The sequence below is a fragment of the Genypterus blacodes genome, unplaced genomic scaffold (assembly GCF_046128005.1).
Source record: "Genypterus blacodes isolate CSIRO-AG114 ecotype Tasmania unplaced genomic scaffold, CSIRO-AGI_Gbla_v1 ptg000015l_1, whole genome shotgun sequence".
Classification (NCBI taxonomy): domain Eukaryota; kingdom Metazoa; phylum Chordata; class Actinopteri; order Ophidiiformes; family Ophidiidae; genus Genypterus; species Genypterus blacodes.
Genome location: NW_027466829.1, coordinates 5,148,435 through 5,162,557, shown reverse-complemented (window position 1 = coordinate 5,162,557; position 14,123 = coordinate 5,148,435). Strand labels below are relative to the sequence as shown.

Genomic DNA, 14,123 nt, shown 5'->3' with positions numbered 1-14,123 from the left:
GCAAACAAAACATCCTGTTAAGGCAGCGCCGCCTCCAGGTGGGACACTGTTGTCTCAAATCAGTCTCAAGCCAGACAATCAGCTCAATAATGCAATTGACCCACTCTCACATGGAAACAAGGCTTTTAAACTGAGCAGATCAATGCTACAAACACACGGCAGAAGTTTCAAGCTGTTGTAAAGAACTTGTAAGGAACCTCCTTTTTTACACACTCTATGTCAACACACACACAAACGCACGCACACACCAACTTCCAAGCAAACAGCCATAAAAGTGTTTGAACATGATATTTCACAACAGCAGTCTAGTTCCCCACCTAGTTAGCAGGCTAAGTAGCATTTAGCATCAAACAATTCAACAGAGGCTGACCAGGAACAGCAACAGCCAACAGCAGCAGGGCAGCATTAGAACTTTCTCTCAGCCATAACGTCGCCAGAATATGGGATAAATTCACACACTCACTCATTTTGAAGTTTGTTGTACGGTCCTGAAGCTACATCCAGACGCACAGTAAGACTCCAGCCAGGGCCGAGCTGAGGCCCCGCACTCAACTTTCAAACAGCCAATTGACAGCAAAACTGACCAATCACGTGAAAATGACTCTGCCCCGCCTACAATGACTTGATCGCCGTCGGTTGAATCTGATAGTAACGCGCCTAAGCTTTCGATTGACATCCTATTTGCTCCAATCAGGCCTTGTTTCCTGGTGATAAGACGTCAGCCATCTTGGGTGACCTGGGCCAGGGTCAGGCCCGGGTCAACTAAGATGGCTGTGGAGCAAATTAGAGTTATAGAAAGTTATTGATATAAAAGTATGAAGATTTATTGAAAAACTTGTGGGTTCTTACATGTGTTTTCATTTATTGTGGTCGTTTTTTGTGATTCTACACATGGACTCTGATGGTGAAGGTTTGACAACAATTGTGAGCGCTGCTGTGTTTCTGTTTTGTGTTTCTATGCATGAAAACAAGCCAAAGAAATACAGGCCAGCTCTAAAACTACTGCTTCAACAGTTATAGTTCTGAGTTCACCTGATGGCTTGTGGTTGTACATTCCAAACTCCAACATGCTGCTACATGAAGAGATCAAACATTGACAGGAAAGACTGGAGAAGCAGCTCGTGGTTCATAAATGTGTTGTGTAATGGCTTCGGCTCAAACAGAATGATGAGAAGTTGTATTTTCTAGATTCATTGATTGAAGCTCATTAAAAACCAGATGATACAAATGATGTATTTTAATTTATTAAACAAAATTTCAGTACAAATACAATTAAACACAAAACAGTGACCGGAGCTCTGTTGAGCCAAGGTAACATTGAAATTAAGACATTTCTATTTAAACCATAAATACACTGAAATACATCACCTGCATGAAAACATCCAACTGTCAAATGTTTGCTCTTCTCATACTGTACACAAAATACTTGTACTTTTATTTATTTGTGTGTCAGATGCATTGAGAGTTGCCACGTTGCATCCTGTAAACAGACGGCTCTACACAGTACACAAGCTTCAGGTTTTTGTAATGTGACAAATGAGGGCTAACAGTAAACTCTGGTGTCTGTTAGGCAGAGCGTTAATGTAAACATTTGTTTGTGTGATGCTTTGTCATCATGCAGTGTTTATCTTTTCCTGATAACACTTTGGACAACACACCTCTTAAAAAAACTGCATGTACTCCAATAAAACAACTTTTTTTTAGCAAAAACTGTCAAGAGACTGATTTCAAACATTAGCTGACTTCGACAACTCATTGTTGAAAGAGGAAATTGGCAATTTTCGTCTTTTGTCTCCCATAACATTCATTTCTCCACCCCATACAATCTACATGTGTCTCTTTAGAAACTTTATCTATTGGGAAATAGTTCTCCAGAACATTTAACATGCAGCAGATGATCTTCTGGTGTTCTTACGTCTCCTTGTCTATTAAGAATCCCACATTTACAAATGTTCAAATAAATATCAGACCCTTTATGACAAACAGAAGCTGCAAAAATGTGCATATAAGTTCAGTACCACTGTAACGGAACAGCGACATCTTCTAGCAGCGTGACCGGCACTGCTGACATCATTCAGGAAGTGCTGCTTCTCTTTCTGCTCCTTGGCTTTCTCTTCACCGTTTCATCCTCTTGGTCACTTTCACAATCTCTCTGTAACGAGCGAGATGATTGTGTAAAGTAACAGCACAGGCTTTGCTCGTGTGCTAACAAGTCAAACAATTACGGGTTGAAAAGGAAGCAGAATATGTCATCATAGAATGCGACTTCCTACCCCGTGGAGTTGCGAGTTCTTCTTCATGATGCGCGTAAAGTGGTTGCACAGAGTCACGATTCTGATTGACAGCTGTTTGAGAGAGACAAGGAGACACAAGCGGAGTGAAACTTTTTGGGGAGATTCTGTCCTCTGCTTTAATGGAACAGCCCCGTATCGTGTTTGTCTCATGCTTTACCTTCCACCTGCGTCTGGCGTATTGCCTCTTAAAGTTCTCCAAGTTGACCACCGACAGCCTCTTCACCAGGACCTGTCTGGGATTATGGGGCTGCAGAGACAGAAGGAGGGAAGCAGTACAGCGAGTGTGTTCATGTTAGTGTCAAATCTATTGTGACAATATGATCCAGCTGGAAAAGTAGAGAAATTCCAAGCAAAGTACAGGATGATGGAAATGGGGAAACTGCATTGGATTTATTGGATAGTTTCTTTCGGCGCTTGTGTGTTTGTACATTCAACGGAAGCAAAACCAGAAGGTGTGATACCTGTTGATATAAATACCTCAAAGAAATACAGAAAGGTGAAAGTATGATATATAATATTCTGATGGAACATCTCAAAGAAATAAATAAACAAAACATGTTTCATAAATGAAACAAATACATCCAAAGTTGAGTGAAAGTGCTCTTCTATCAAAACAAAACTAACAAAATCAATACAAAATACATCCATGAGTGACTAAACACATCATTATATATTTTCTAAATAAAATTAAACATCATCCAGCATAAACAGTAAAAATAGAATGGAATAAAAATAAATAAATAAAAATAAACTTCTGCTACATTCCAGTGCTGCTGTTTCTTCGGGTCTTAAATAGTTAAATAATAACATCCATTGTTCCTTCATTTAAAAATAAATATCTGACTGTTCAACCAAAGAAGTTTCTTGGTAAAAAATAAACCAGATTTAATCATAATTTCAAGTTTGAATTGATTCCTAACATGTCGTCGTCGTGGACAATCAGTAATGAAATAAAGAAAATGTGAGGAACAGCGATACAATCAAACATCTCTGTGGTTGAATACAATCTATCAAATTCAATCAAAGGAACAGATCATTAAGATTAAGCAGGGATCAATCAAAATGTGTGTGTGTGTGTGTGTTATCCAGACTCTGTGGCCTCTGAGCACAGTTCCCCCCTGCAGGAGCTCTGCAGCAGCTCCTTCAGCGCCTGCTTCATGTCTGTGGCTCCGTCAGCGTGCAGGGAGCTCGTCACCTCCTGCAGCCACTGCAGCTCGGACGTCAGCTCCTGCCTCATAGCCTCCAGCTGGCTCTGCCTCTCTTGGTATTTCCCACTTATCCCCTCCAGGCCGGCGTCCACGGCCCTCAGGTCCTCCTGCAGCAGCCTCCTGCTGGCCTCCACTTTGCGGAACTCGTAGTGAACCCGTGACAGCTGCTTCCTCGCCGCCTCGCTCTCCTCCTTGTACCAGGCCTCCTTGTCGTTGTAGATGGAGAGCAGCGCCTCCATGTCACTCTGTAAGGCGTGTCGGGCTCCTGCCACCTCAGCCAGCCCCGTCTCCATCAGACTGATGTCCTCCACCACGTGGGCAAAACGCTCAAAGTTAGCGTAGGTGTTGTTGGGCAGCATGCTGGAGTGCGACTGGATGGTGTACTCCTTCAGACGCTTTGTCTTCAGCTGCAACGGCTCGGCTTGCCTCTGGGCCTCTGGGGCAGCAATGTCCTCCATTTGGTCATGAGACTTCAGACAGAAGGGTGGAGGGACACGGAGTGAGAACCTCATTGCTCTATCTTGCTATATCACACAGTGGTGGCTTTCCCGGCTGTAGGATTAGTGTGTGACCCTACAGCAAAAGCCATGGCAGGTGAGAGCCTCCCTGATGAATGTGTTAGGCCTCCTGTTCTTCATGCTCGCTCGTATCCAAACAGGTTGAAGACGCCACAGCAAAACACAGCACTCTCATGCAATTCAGTAGTCAGTGTGGGAGGAGACGTCTTCCACATGTCCATGCCATTAAACACATTTAGTTGAGATCCTGCTGCAGTTGTACTTCTGGATTCATTCAGCCTCCAAAAATTAGTCACACGTGTGGAGGTGAAGGTTAAAGATACAAACATACCGCATCCTTACAGGGGGGAGGTTTGGTGCAGTGCTGGTTATTGTGTAAATGTTGTATGTTCCATTTGTGAGTGTGACCTGTAAGATTTTAAACCCGTAGATAATAAACACACCCAAGTACCTTAAAGCACTTCCACGTTCCTGATGAACAGTAAGTGAAAATACAGGAATATGCACGTACCTTTATCCAAGGATGGTTGAGAGCATCTTGTATCGTCATCCTTTTTCTATAGAGCAACAGAAGAAATGCATCTGAGTGAATACAGCAGAAAAACACACAGAGAGCATAAACAGAGAAGAAGAGATGAAGTCTGACAGGAACATTGTGTCTCCTGGAGGTATGTTGAAGAGAAAACACACAAGCAACAAGATCAACAAGATCAATAAGATGTATGATGATCTTGCAGTGACTTAAATCAAATCTCCCTCAATGTTTGTTCTAGTTGGTTGGTGACTTGCTGCACTTCCAGTCTGATTGGGATCAGGGCTGCGTCTCTAAATCACAGGGGATTTACTGTGTGCGTTTGTGATGAATGAGTGAATTTGTCCTTCACCTGGTGTCCTTCTCCAGGAGCTGCCTGATGAAGTTCTTGGCCAGCTCGCTCGTGCTGCTGAAGAACTCCTCGTCAAAGTCGTAGCTCATCGCCGAAATGTTCCCCAGCGTTTCCTGTTTCGACTCGCCGAGGAAAGGTGACGCGCCGCTCAGACTGCAAATGGCACAGACACACTCGCTAAAGATCTCTCTGGATACTTCAGATTTCCACCCATAATCAATAAACGATGATCCATACTTACAGCACGTATGTGATGACTCCAATGCTCCTGTGGAAAACAATAGATTAACAGATTAATCCACAGAAATGCAATGTGGCCTGCTGGATTGAGAGTCATTAGAGTCCGAGGGTTCTTACCACATATCTGCCTCCAATCCCAGTTGTTCATAGTTGACAATCTCTGGAGCTGAAAATAGACACAACAGACTCCCAAACATCACAAACAGCGCCAGGACAAACAAGAAGACCAAAGGAACTGAAGGACCAAAGGAACTTACCCACAAATTCAGGGGTTCCAAAGATATTTTTGAAATCCGCCCCAGGTTCTATACGGTGCGCCAGGCCGAAGTCGATGAGTTTGATGCGTGGCAGAGAGACGTTCCTGTCCAGCAGCATTATGTTCTCAGGCTGAGGAAGGAGGCAAACAAAGAGGCACATTGTCAACACATCAGTACATCTCTCAGACGAGGAAATGCTCTGCATGAACAACTGTGATTAGTACCGGTTACCTGTTTATAGCCTTCTTTCATGTGAGCATTAAAGAGAACATAGCAAAGGTTACAGTAATAAATGTGTGTGTGTAGGATTAAAGCAAAACACATATTTGAAATGCTATCCAGACCAGAATAAGAAGAGTGAGGAGGGTGATGCTGCTCTGACTGACCAGAGATAACCTTGTGGTGTTTCTGTGCGTGTGTGTGTGTGTGTGTGTGTGTGTGTGTGTGTGTGTGTGTGTGTGTGCGAGTGTGCGAGTGTGTGTGTGTGTGTGTGTGTGTGTGTGTGTGTGTGTGTGTGTGTGTGTGTGTGTGCGTGCGGGGATGTGGACACACCCCCGCCACAGACAACAGGAAGGATGTGTGATTCAGAACAGTGAGAGACTCTGACAACAAGAACATAACATTTATGAAGCATTTCCAGGGAAATCCTGCTTGGCCTTGTAAGATACAGCAGCTGCAGAGTCCAAGCATTTACCATCACCAAAAAAAGGAAGAATCTTAACTATGTCAATAAATGATAAAGATGGAAAAGGTCACGTGTATGTTTTTGTACCTTTAGATCAAAATGTGCAATCATCTTAGAGTGAAGATACTTGACTCCATCCAGGAGCTGTTTGATGAACTGGGTGGCCTCCTCTTCACTGAGAGACTCCTTCTGAGCTAGGAAATCGAACAGCTCTCCCCCAGAGACCCTGGAACACACACACAGACACATACACACACTCCATGACTCACGCTCCGGTGCTCTCTTCCGCCTTATCTCGAGTGTGTTCTTAGGATGTGGATACTTCTGTCCCGGATGCCTTAGATATAACGCTTATGGTAGCAAATGAGTTCCGTTTTTAGTCGCTTTGTCTCGCTCATGGATCTCAAGTAGTTGTTTCAATATCCAGAAAAGCTGTGCGTTATATAAAGCATCCCTTTGTAGCAGATGATGGATCAGGAGCATTGACTGGGTAAGAGACACTTAGTTCTCTCTGGTCACTGAGATCTTGGCAGATGTTTTTTTAGCAAACATTTGACAAGCAGTCGATGTAAACAGAGATAACGCAGCTCCACGGTCCACCAGTCTGAATCTACACTTCTGATTTAAACACACTGGATTGGTTTTCATGCTTTAAGATCAAAACAATACGCCGGCGACTCACAGTTCGAGGATGAGTACCACTTCTGAGCGGTTCTCGTAGACGTCGTGCAGCGTGATGACGTTGGCGTGTTGGATCTGCTGCAGGATGCTCACCTCCCTCTCGATCTCCTCCCTCCTCACGCCTCGCCTGCTGGCACGGCTCTTACGCTTCTTGATGAACTTGGCGGCGTACTCCAGGCCCGTGCTCTTCTCCACGCAACGCTTCACGATGGCAAACTGCCCGCTGAAAAAGGCGAACAGAACACACTGACATCAGCGCTGACCTCTGGCATTTGGCATCAGATTAGATTCGAGGATTTGGATGGAGAGAAACAATAGAAAAGTTTGGACATGAAGAGTTTAATTCGTTTGCCACATTTTTCAATACAATGCTCCGTTTTGTAATCCAATTCTTCAGGGTTGCTACAGGATACGGCTCAGATGGAGGGCAGAGGTTAGGGAGGAAATGTTGTGTAGCTGAAATATGGTGGTATAGTCCAACATATCCTGTTTCCTAGCCAGACAGAAGACAAACACACAGGCCGGTGCTGGCCGCCCACTCAGAAACCTTCCGGCCAAATTTGTGGATATCCAGGAGAGGTCGGTCCTCTGAAAACTCCCCAAAAAATTGATCTGATGTTTCACAACAGAGGTTTGGCTCACAGCGGGTATGGATGTGGAGTAACTTGGTTGTTTCTTAATGAGACGAGGTCATGATAGACTCAGTGGGGGTGGAAGGGGACATTGTCCTCAGGTAAACTGCAGAACTGATGCAGCCGCAGAGAGAACGAGAGGGGCAGAAACATTTTCCAGTGCAGTCACCCAGTTAAATATATGTGGTGAGTCTCCATGGCTTTATTATCAGACCCACACGTGCAATCTCAGACCTGACTAAGCTGCTGTTTACACACACAGAGTTTGGTCTCTCCAGTCTGTTCTTTCAAAGAATTTCTGAAAAGTAGAATGAATCAAAAAAGCTAATTTTGAGTCCTAGAAGTCTTATTTTACTGAAACAAGTGAAAGAATCGGCTGGTGTAGTGAGAGTTTCGGTTTCAGGACTTCTCTAGAAACCAGTGTGTGAAACCAGAATGAGGCAGATCACTGAATTAGAAACCAGACTAAGGAAACCCCATTCTAAAAACCGAAGTACGGAATTTCTAAAGTCCAAGGTTTCAGGGCTTATCTGAACCTTTTCTAAGGGTCACATTATAATTAAGTTCTCCTTTTATAATTGCTTTGTGTTTGGGTATTCTAGAGAATACAAATGTTGACTGGATTCCAGAACATTTTTGTGATTTGTTGCCGTGTTGTGTTTGACTATCGGGCCCTCAGGCATGAAGGGGAGCGTTATCTCTGACATGAAACCACTCAGTCAAGTATGCACACACAACAAACACTGACAAGCTCCACTGGCTCATACAGAAGAAGATAGCAGACCCTCCAAATTGGAGCTCGGTGAAATTATTTATTTTTAGACCCAATATGGAACACACCGAGAGTGTGAAGAGATAATAATGTGCAGGAATCTTCTATGTTTTCCACAGAGGGATTCCAGGGCGGTGGTGATTGGCTGTCCAGTCCTCTATTATCAAGGCCCGTGGGCTATGAATAGCCGTGTCTGCAGGTTTATTCTCTGCTGCTGGGTAGAGGGAATCTTGGCTTGGCTGAGTTGGAGGAGTGGAAAGGGAGAAGTGGATCTACCGGATAAACACCAAACAATCTAAACAAGCATTGATACTCACTGAGCTCCAATCCAGTTTCTTTAATCTGTCATTAGTCAAGGACATCATCGCAGCGTTGAGCCAGTGTGCTTTTTGAGACACGCCCTGCCGTGTGATAATTCATCTCTACAAACACACGAGGGGACCTCAGCAGCTCGTGACCCGACAGCTTAACGTGGCACTGAGAAGCTCCACTACTGCAGTGTGTTTACACACTGAGGTGAACACATAAGCCACTGCAGCAAGCCCAGCAACAAATACTATCTTTATGAAGATGATGGTGTTATGCTGCCGAGGCCACGTCAGCTGATTTAACCTTACGGAATTTTTGAGGCTGCAGTTTTAATCAACAGGAGCAATTTGATCCAGATACAGAGAGCAGAAGTATTGTTTATCATTTATTTCATTTTATTTTATTTTATTTTATTCCACAACCCCGCAGTTAGTATTTATCAATATTAAACATTTGCTTTACATTACGACAACAGAAGCCACAAACTAGGTCAAAATTTCAGAGTAAACATGATCAGCACACAGAAGACAGAAGACAGAGAGCAGAAGAAGAGAGTGAAGATGAGGGGGAGAAGCCAACAGAACACAGGCCTTCATGTACTCACACATATTGCAAAGGACAAACACAAACAGGAGGGAATCTCAAATGTCTCTGCGTGTTCGCGTCACAGGACATTTGTCCCCCTGAGATGTCTCTGAATGCTTGACCCTGAAGATGACTATGTGAAGTGAAGAGGAAGGGGGGTCGTTCCCTAAATGAATTCCTCTTACACAAGCAGCCATGGAGGATCCTAAAGGAACAAACAGTCACATGGCCAGTGCAACAGGGTCCTCCATCTAAACATCAAGCAGGGCCCGGCAGAATAACCTTGATGATGATGGATGGAGCCCGAATGTGAGGAAGTGTAGAACCCAGATGTCATTGCAAGGGCTTTGGCGAGTGTGAGTCGAGTGTGTTGTTGTGCAGTGTAGAGTAACAGCAGAGAGGCGAGTGATGCTGGGTGCGGTATTCCACAACGGGCCAGGCGTGCCGGCTGTCTTAGCTCTAAGCCCTCCGGTGAGGCTGAAAGAACCGTCTCTCTGCAGAGTTTCCACTTCCAACAGCTGAAGGTCATTATCCACGGCCAAGGTTGGAGGAATGCTTGCACGAGTGGCGCCGACCCAATATTTAAACACATTTCTCAACCAATAAACCTCTGGGGCAGAGTGACAGAGGCAGATTTATGATTGACCAAACACTGTTTTTATCATCTGCAAATAATAAAGGTCGGAAAACTAGACGTGCAGATCAAACTCCTGATATTTGATATGTGACTATGGAAACAAAACACTCCTATCCTTTCCAAAGAATGAGGGAAAGGAACAAATTACCCCAAAACAAATCAGCCCAGACTAAACTATTCAATTTCACATTCATCCCAAAAATGTATGGCAACACTGTGGAATGTCACCACTTAAGAATCCATCCAACATCAACAAACCATTTAGTTTTGTGTGAGCGCAGAGATCTGCTCCACAGATGTGTAGAGAAGCCTCAGCATCTTCTCCTGGATCAATATCCTCAACTGTCAATATCCTTAACACAGCATATCAGAATTTGACACTGCTGAGTCGGCATCATATGAGCGATGCACTGCACTTTTCTAACTTAATTTGGAAAGAAAGAAAGAAAGAAAGAAAGAAAGGAAAGGAAAGGAATTTCAAAACTGGAGAAGCAGGTCCTGATCCAAACAAAAGAGCAGCAGCGCCTGAAGGCCCTGTGAGAAGAGACACACGCACAAAAACCTGATGGATCCAACCATCAGGCCTTAATTGACTCAACATGCCACTCCAAAATGAAGGTGAGATGAAGATGAAGAAGAAGAAGAAGAAGAAGAAGAAGAGCGGTTGACCGATTGTCTCCATGCACTTGAGATGATTCTTCACACTTCAGTCTGAGCGTCTCTGTATCTGCTAATCTGGGTCTGAGTTCCTGTGTAAATAGGAGGAAAGATCTCCCCTTGAGCTGTTTTTCCTCAAATTCTGTTCCCTGCTGAGGATTGTGGGTATTTTTCCTTGCTTTTCTTTGATCTACAATATTCTCTCTCTCTCTCTCTCTCTCTCCCTCCTTCTCTCTCCCCCTGATGACCTCTGTTGGGGTGGGAACTCCAGGAATGTCCTGGAGGCCTGACGTGGAGTTCCCTCTGTCAAGCAACACTGAACACACACATTTTTCACCCACTCCGCCTGCTTCTCGGGGCTGAACACACACATTCTGACATCCTCCTCCTGGTACATGCACAGCCTGCCGTCAGTGCTATAGATACATCACCTAAACCCACTAAATCCCTTTAGAGAAATTCTAGCACTTTACCGCAGCACCTGTTTCCCTGGTGACTGTCAGTTATTCTACCGTCACCGTGCGTCACTCTGCTGCCTGCAGACAACTTCCGCAAACGCCAATTCATTTCTCTAATTCATTTCCTTTTTCGCTGTATTTTGTATAGCATTTTTCTAAACAACATCACTCACCAGTACTGTGCACACTGAGGCAACACGGCTCTTTGGTAATCTAACAGGATGTGAACTTTTCTTGCTCAGATATCTGTGCCATCAGCTGCAGCCACAGCCTTTACATGACTAACACATAAATAGCAGATCTAAGGTGAACTATAGAGTATTTATTTCCATAAGAAGTGTAATGTGTGTGTGTGTGTGTGTGTGTGTGTGTGTGGAGGAAGTTGACGCAGATATGCAAAACAATAGCACTTCCCATCCAGCAGTGTATCCTGTGAACTCCTGCTTGGTGATGAGCAACAACAGCAGCATCATTGTCTTTGGCGTGTTCATGTTAGATGGCCTCTGCAGCCTAAACATGTGACCCTGAAGGCATCACGGCTCTTTTCTCAGCCTACACTTGCATAACACACACGACCACAGCCTCGATCTGTCCACCACAGAGGGCCAGTGGCAGCTGCCGTCTGGCTCTGTGACACATCCTCTACCCATGTGTGTGTCATCATCGCTGTCATCACCTCCGTGGAAGAGTGTGGAGATCGAAGATGAGATAGATTTGCCAAAAGCTGCACTGCGATTAGTGGAAAAGATCAGAATCTGTGAACAAGAGTCTGAGAAGCCCCACAGATCACTTTATGGCCCCTTTCAAGAAGTTTCCCTCCTCCCACTTGGGATGTTGACTGAGCAACATATCCTATTGTGGCGTGTGTGTGGCTTCAGACCACTCAGTGTACACACACACGCACACTGAGCAGGGTGGGCTGCGATTCTCCAAAAACCCCTCTGGAAAACTCACAGGAGCCAGAACAAAGACTCACATGCAAATCTCCAGCAAGTCTGTTCCACAAAGGAAACTTTTTTATTAGATGATATCGATATTACAGCTGAACACACACGCGCACACGCACACACACACACACACACACGCAGACACACAGCTCAGCAGAGTTTCCAAGTAGCACAAACCCTCCGAGCTTCACCACAGCTCAGTGATATCATCTTCAAACTAAACATCTCCTCTGCATCTGGAGCATCTTTTTCCAATTTGCTCTCATCTCCGCCGTCTCGTCTTTCAATATTGCATCAGTTCTCAAACTTTTCGAACCAAAATTCCCCATCAGAGCAAAGTGAAAACACGCTGCGAAAGGTTACAGGAGTCAGAGAAATGGCCGACTTTCCAACCGACATTCACACCTTTAACTGGCGACCTCAATGAGACAGAAGTGAAAATGACACATGGACAGGAAATGCCTCTCTTCATTCACACAGTCGCCACAAATCACACCTCCACATTCACATATTCAGTCTCAACACGTCTGCTCTGTTGAGTAATTGCAAAGAATTACTCATGATTCATGTAGGATGGAAGTCTGAGGTGGGAACGTTTGGAATTCTGAAATTGAAATATTCATACAATCATAATCTTGATTTAATGTCTAATAACAGCATTTCCATTCTGTGTGTGTGTGTGTGTGTGTGTGTGTGTGTGTGTGTGTGTGTGTGTGTGTGTGTGTTCGTCTGTCCTCTATAGACACATAAACACAACTTCAGCACCCATTAACAGCTCACAGGTCAGGGTTTGTCCTCAGTCTGGGTGTGTTGAAGGTAACACTGCATGTTGAGTAAAAGGTCAGAGGTCAGACTCTTTTCCCGTTACACCCTCCTTATCTGTTAATACACCACCGTGCCGTCCTTCAGCGAAAGAGGATTTGTGCCTTTTAATCTGTGTTACACTCTGCCAGTTTCATTTAATCTAGTTCCCCATGGGACTCAGTTTCCTCCATGTCTGAGTCTAACACCATAAATCAGCCGCCGTGTGAGGGAAGTGCTGCTCCACACACACTCAAAACTATATTCTCTGTCCGGCTCAGTGCAGACTGTGTAGAAACATATCTTGCCTTTTGAACTTTATCTCTCTCTCCCTCTCCGCTAAACTTCAGCCTAGTGAACCCAGCAGCGGGCGGGCGAGCGACACTCCCTGAGTCAAGCTTTGACAGGCCGGCTGTTTGCACAGCTCCGGTCCCCGCTTACACCCATGACGACCACTGCACCCTGAGGCAGGCGGGCCGGGGGTGAATCTTCCCACCTGACGACATGAGGATCGCCCATCCTGTGCGGAGACGCTGCGATTACTTCATAGTAGGAATGACTCACCTCCCCAGTTGTACTCCCACTTCATAGAAATCCTCCACGTTCTGTTGCTTGAACACTTCCATGCCCTTTGTCTTCATGGGTGTGCTTGATCTTCAGGAGGTGCACTGCCCGCCGACAGCGATCAGCAGCCAGCCTGTCCTCTATCCCTCTGTCCCTCTGTCTGTCCTCTTCTTCACCTGATGAACTCTGCAGAGGACACATCACACACACAGACACACACTCAGTTTTTCTTGTAGATTACTTGAGCGATGGAAAACTTTCTTTATGCTGCATGTTCCAGCTTGCTGTTTGGCATTCCAGCTCCCTGACTCTCAGCCTTTACTTACCTACAGAAAGCAGCATGTACACAAGAACTTGACAGGATAAACAACAATCTCTAAACAAACGCGCGCACACACACACACACACACACACACACACACACACACACACACACACATTTCTACTGGAAGCACAGCAGTAAAACATTCAGTTCTTATGGGATTATACTGAAAATGTTGATATGTGTGGGAAATCAAGTTTGCCCATTAACGCTGGAGGTAAGTTTCTAAAATCATAAATAATGATCAATATTGCTACTGGGAGTCAGATTTTGAGCAGCATAATGACGTAATAACTCAGCATATTGTCGTTATCGGCGCGCAGAGTAAGATGGAGTTCAGCAACTTCTTAAAACCGCAACAAAACCCTGTGGAACAAGTTTGATTTTACTCACTATAAAGCTTCTGTTCAATCGGTTTCGTCTCACCTGTTGTCAGATGCAGATCCAATCACACACACACACGCTGTCACACACTCTTCCCCCCGCTGCTGCAAGCCGCTTTGCTCTGACTGACTTCGCCTCTGTCACTTTCAGCAGCAGGCAGCAGCTTTTTGTTGCCCGGCGCACACGCGTCCCCACCCCGCGCCCCCTACTGGCCGGACGGCGGCACTGCAGCATGACAGAGCGCCGCTATCAATAACCCTGACAGACACTTTCAGTAAAGTTATTTAT

The 14,123-nt window shown here is 44.9% G+C and overlaps 1 protein-coding gene across 2 annotated transcripts; it reads right to left on the bottom strand.

Annotated features, from left to right (window-relative positions):
* Nucleotides 1-1,230: 1,230 nt before the first annotated feature.
* Nucleotides 1,231-13,990, bottom strand: dapk2b (death-associated protein kinase 2b). 2 transcript variants are annotated; one of them, XM_076170476.1, is made up of 12 exons: nt 13,845-13,989; nt 13,130-13,315; nt 6,769-6,990; nt 6,174-6,312; nt 5,402-5,531; nt 5,262-5,310; nt 5,146-5,172; nt 4,905-5,057; nt 4,532-4,577; nt 2,452-2,541; nt 2,274-2,345; nt 1,231-2,152 (listed from the first exon to the last, which is right to left on the bottom strand). In XM_076170476.1, exons 2-12 carry the CDS (start codon nt 13,204-13,206, stop codon nt 2,075-2,077), a joined length of 1,083 nt encoding a protein of 360 aa, XP_076026591.1. In that variant the 5' UTR covers nt 13,207-13,315; nt 13,845-13,989; the 3' UTR covers nt 1,231-2,074. The 2 variants fall into 2 exon arrangements, with proteins under 2 accessions (XP_076026591.1, XP_076026596.1); XM_076170481.1 differs by lacking the exons at nt 1,231-2,152; nt 2,274-2,345; nt 2,452-2,541 and adding an exon at nt 2,587-3,972 and having other exon boundaries at nt 13,845-13,990.
* Nucleotides 13,991-14,123: the final 133 nt, after the last annotated feature.

Coding starts and splice junctions, on each gene's coding strand:
- dapk2b (XM_076170481.1), bottom strand. CDS start 13,206: ATGAAGACAAAGGGCATGGAAGTGTTCAAGCAACAGAACGTGGAGGAT. Junction 5,058..5,145: donor GGAGTCATCACATACGTGCT/GTAAGTATGGAT, acceptor TGCCATTTGCAG/TCTGAGCGGCGCGTCACCTT. Junction 4,578..4,904: donor CTCCTGGAGAAGGACACCAG/GTGAAGGACAAA, acceptor GTTGCTCTATAG/AAAAAGGATGACGATACAAG.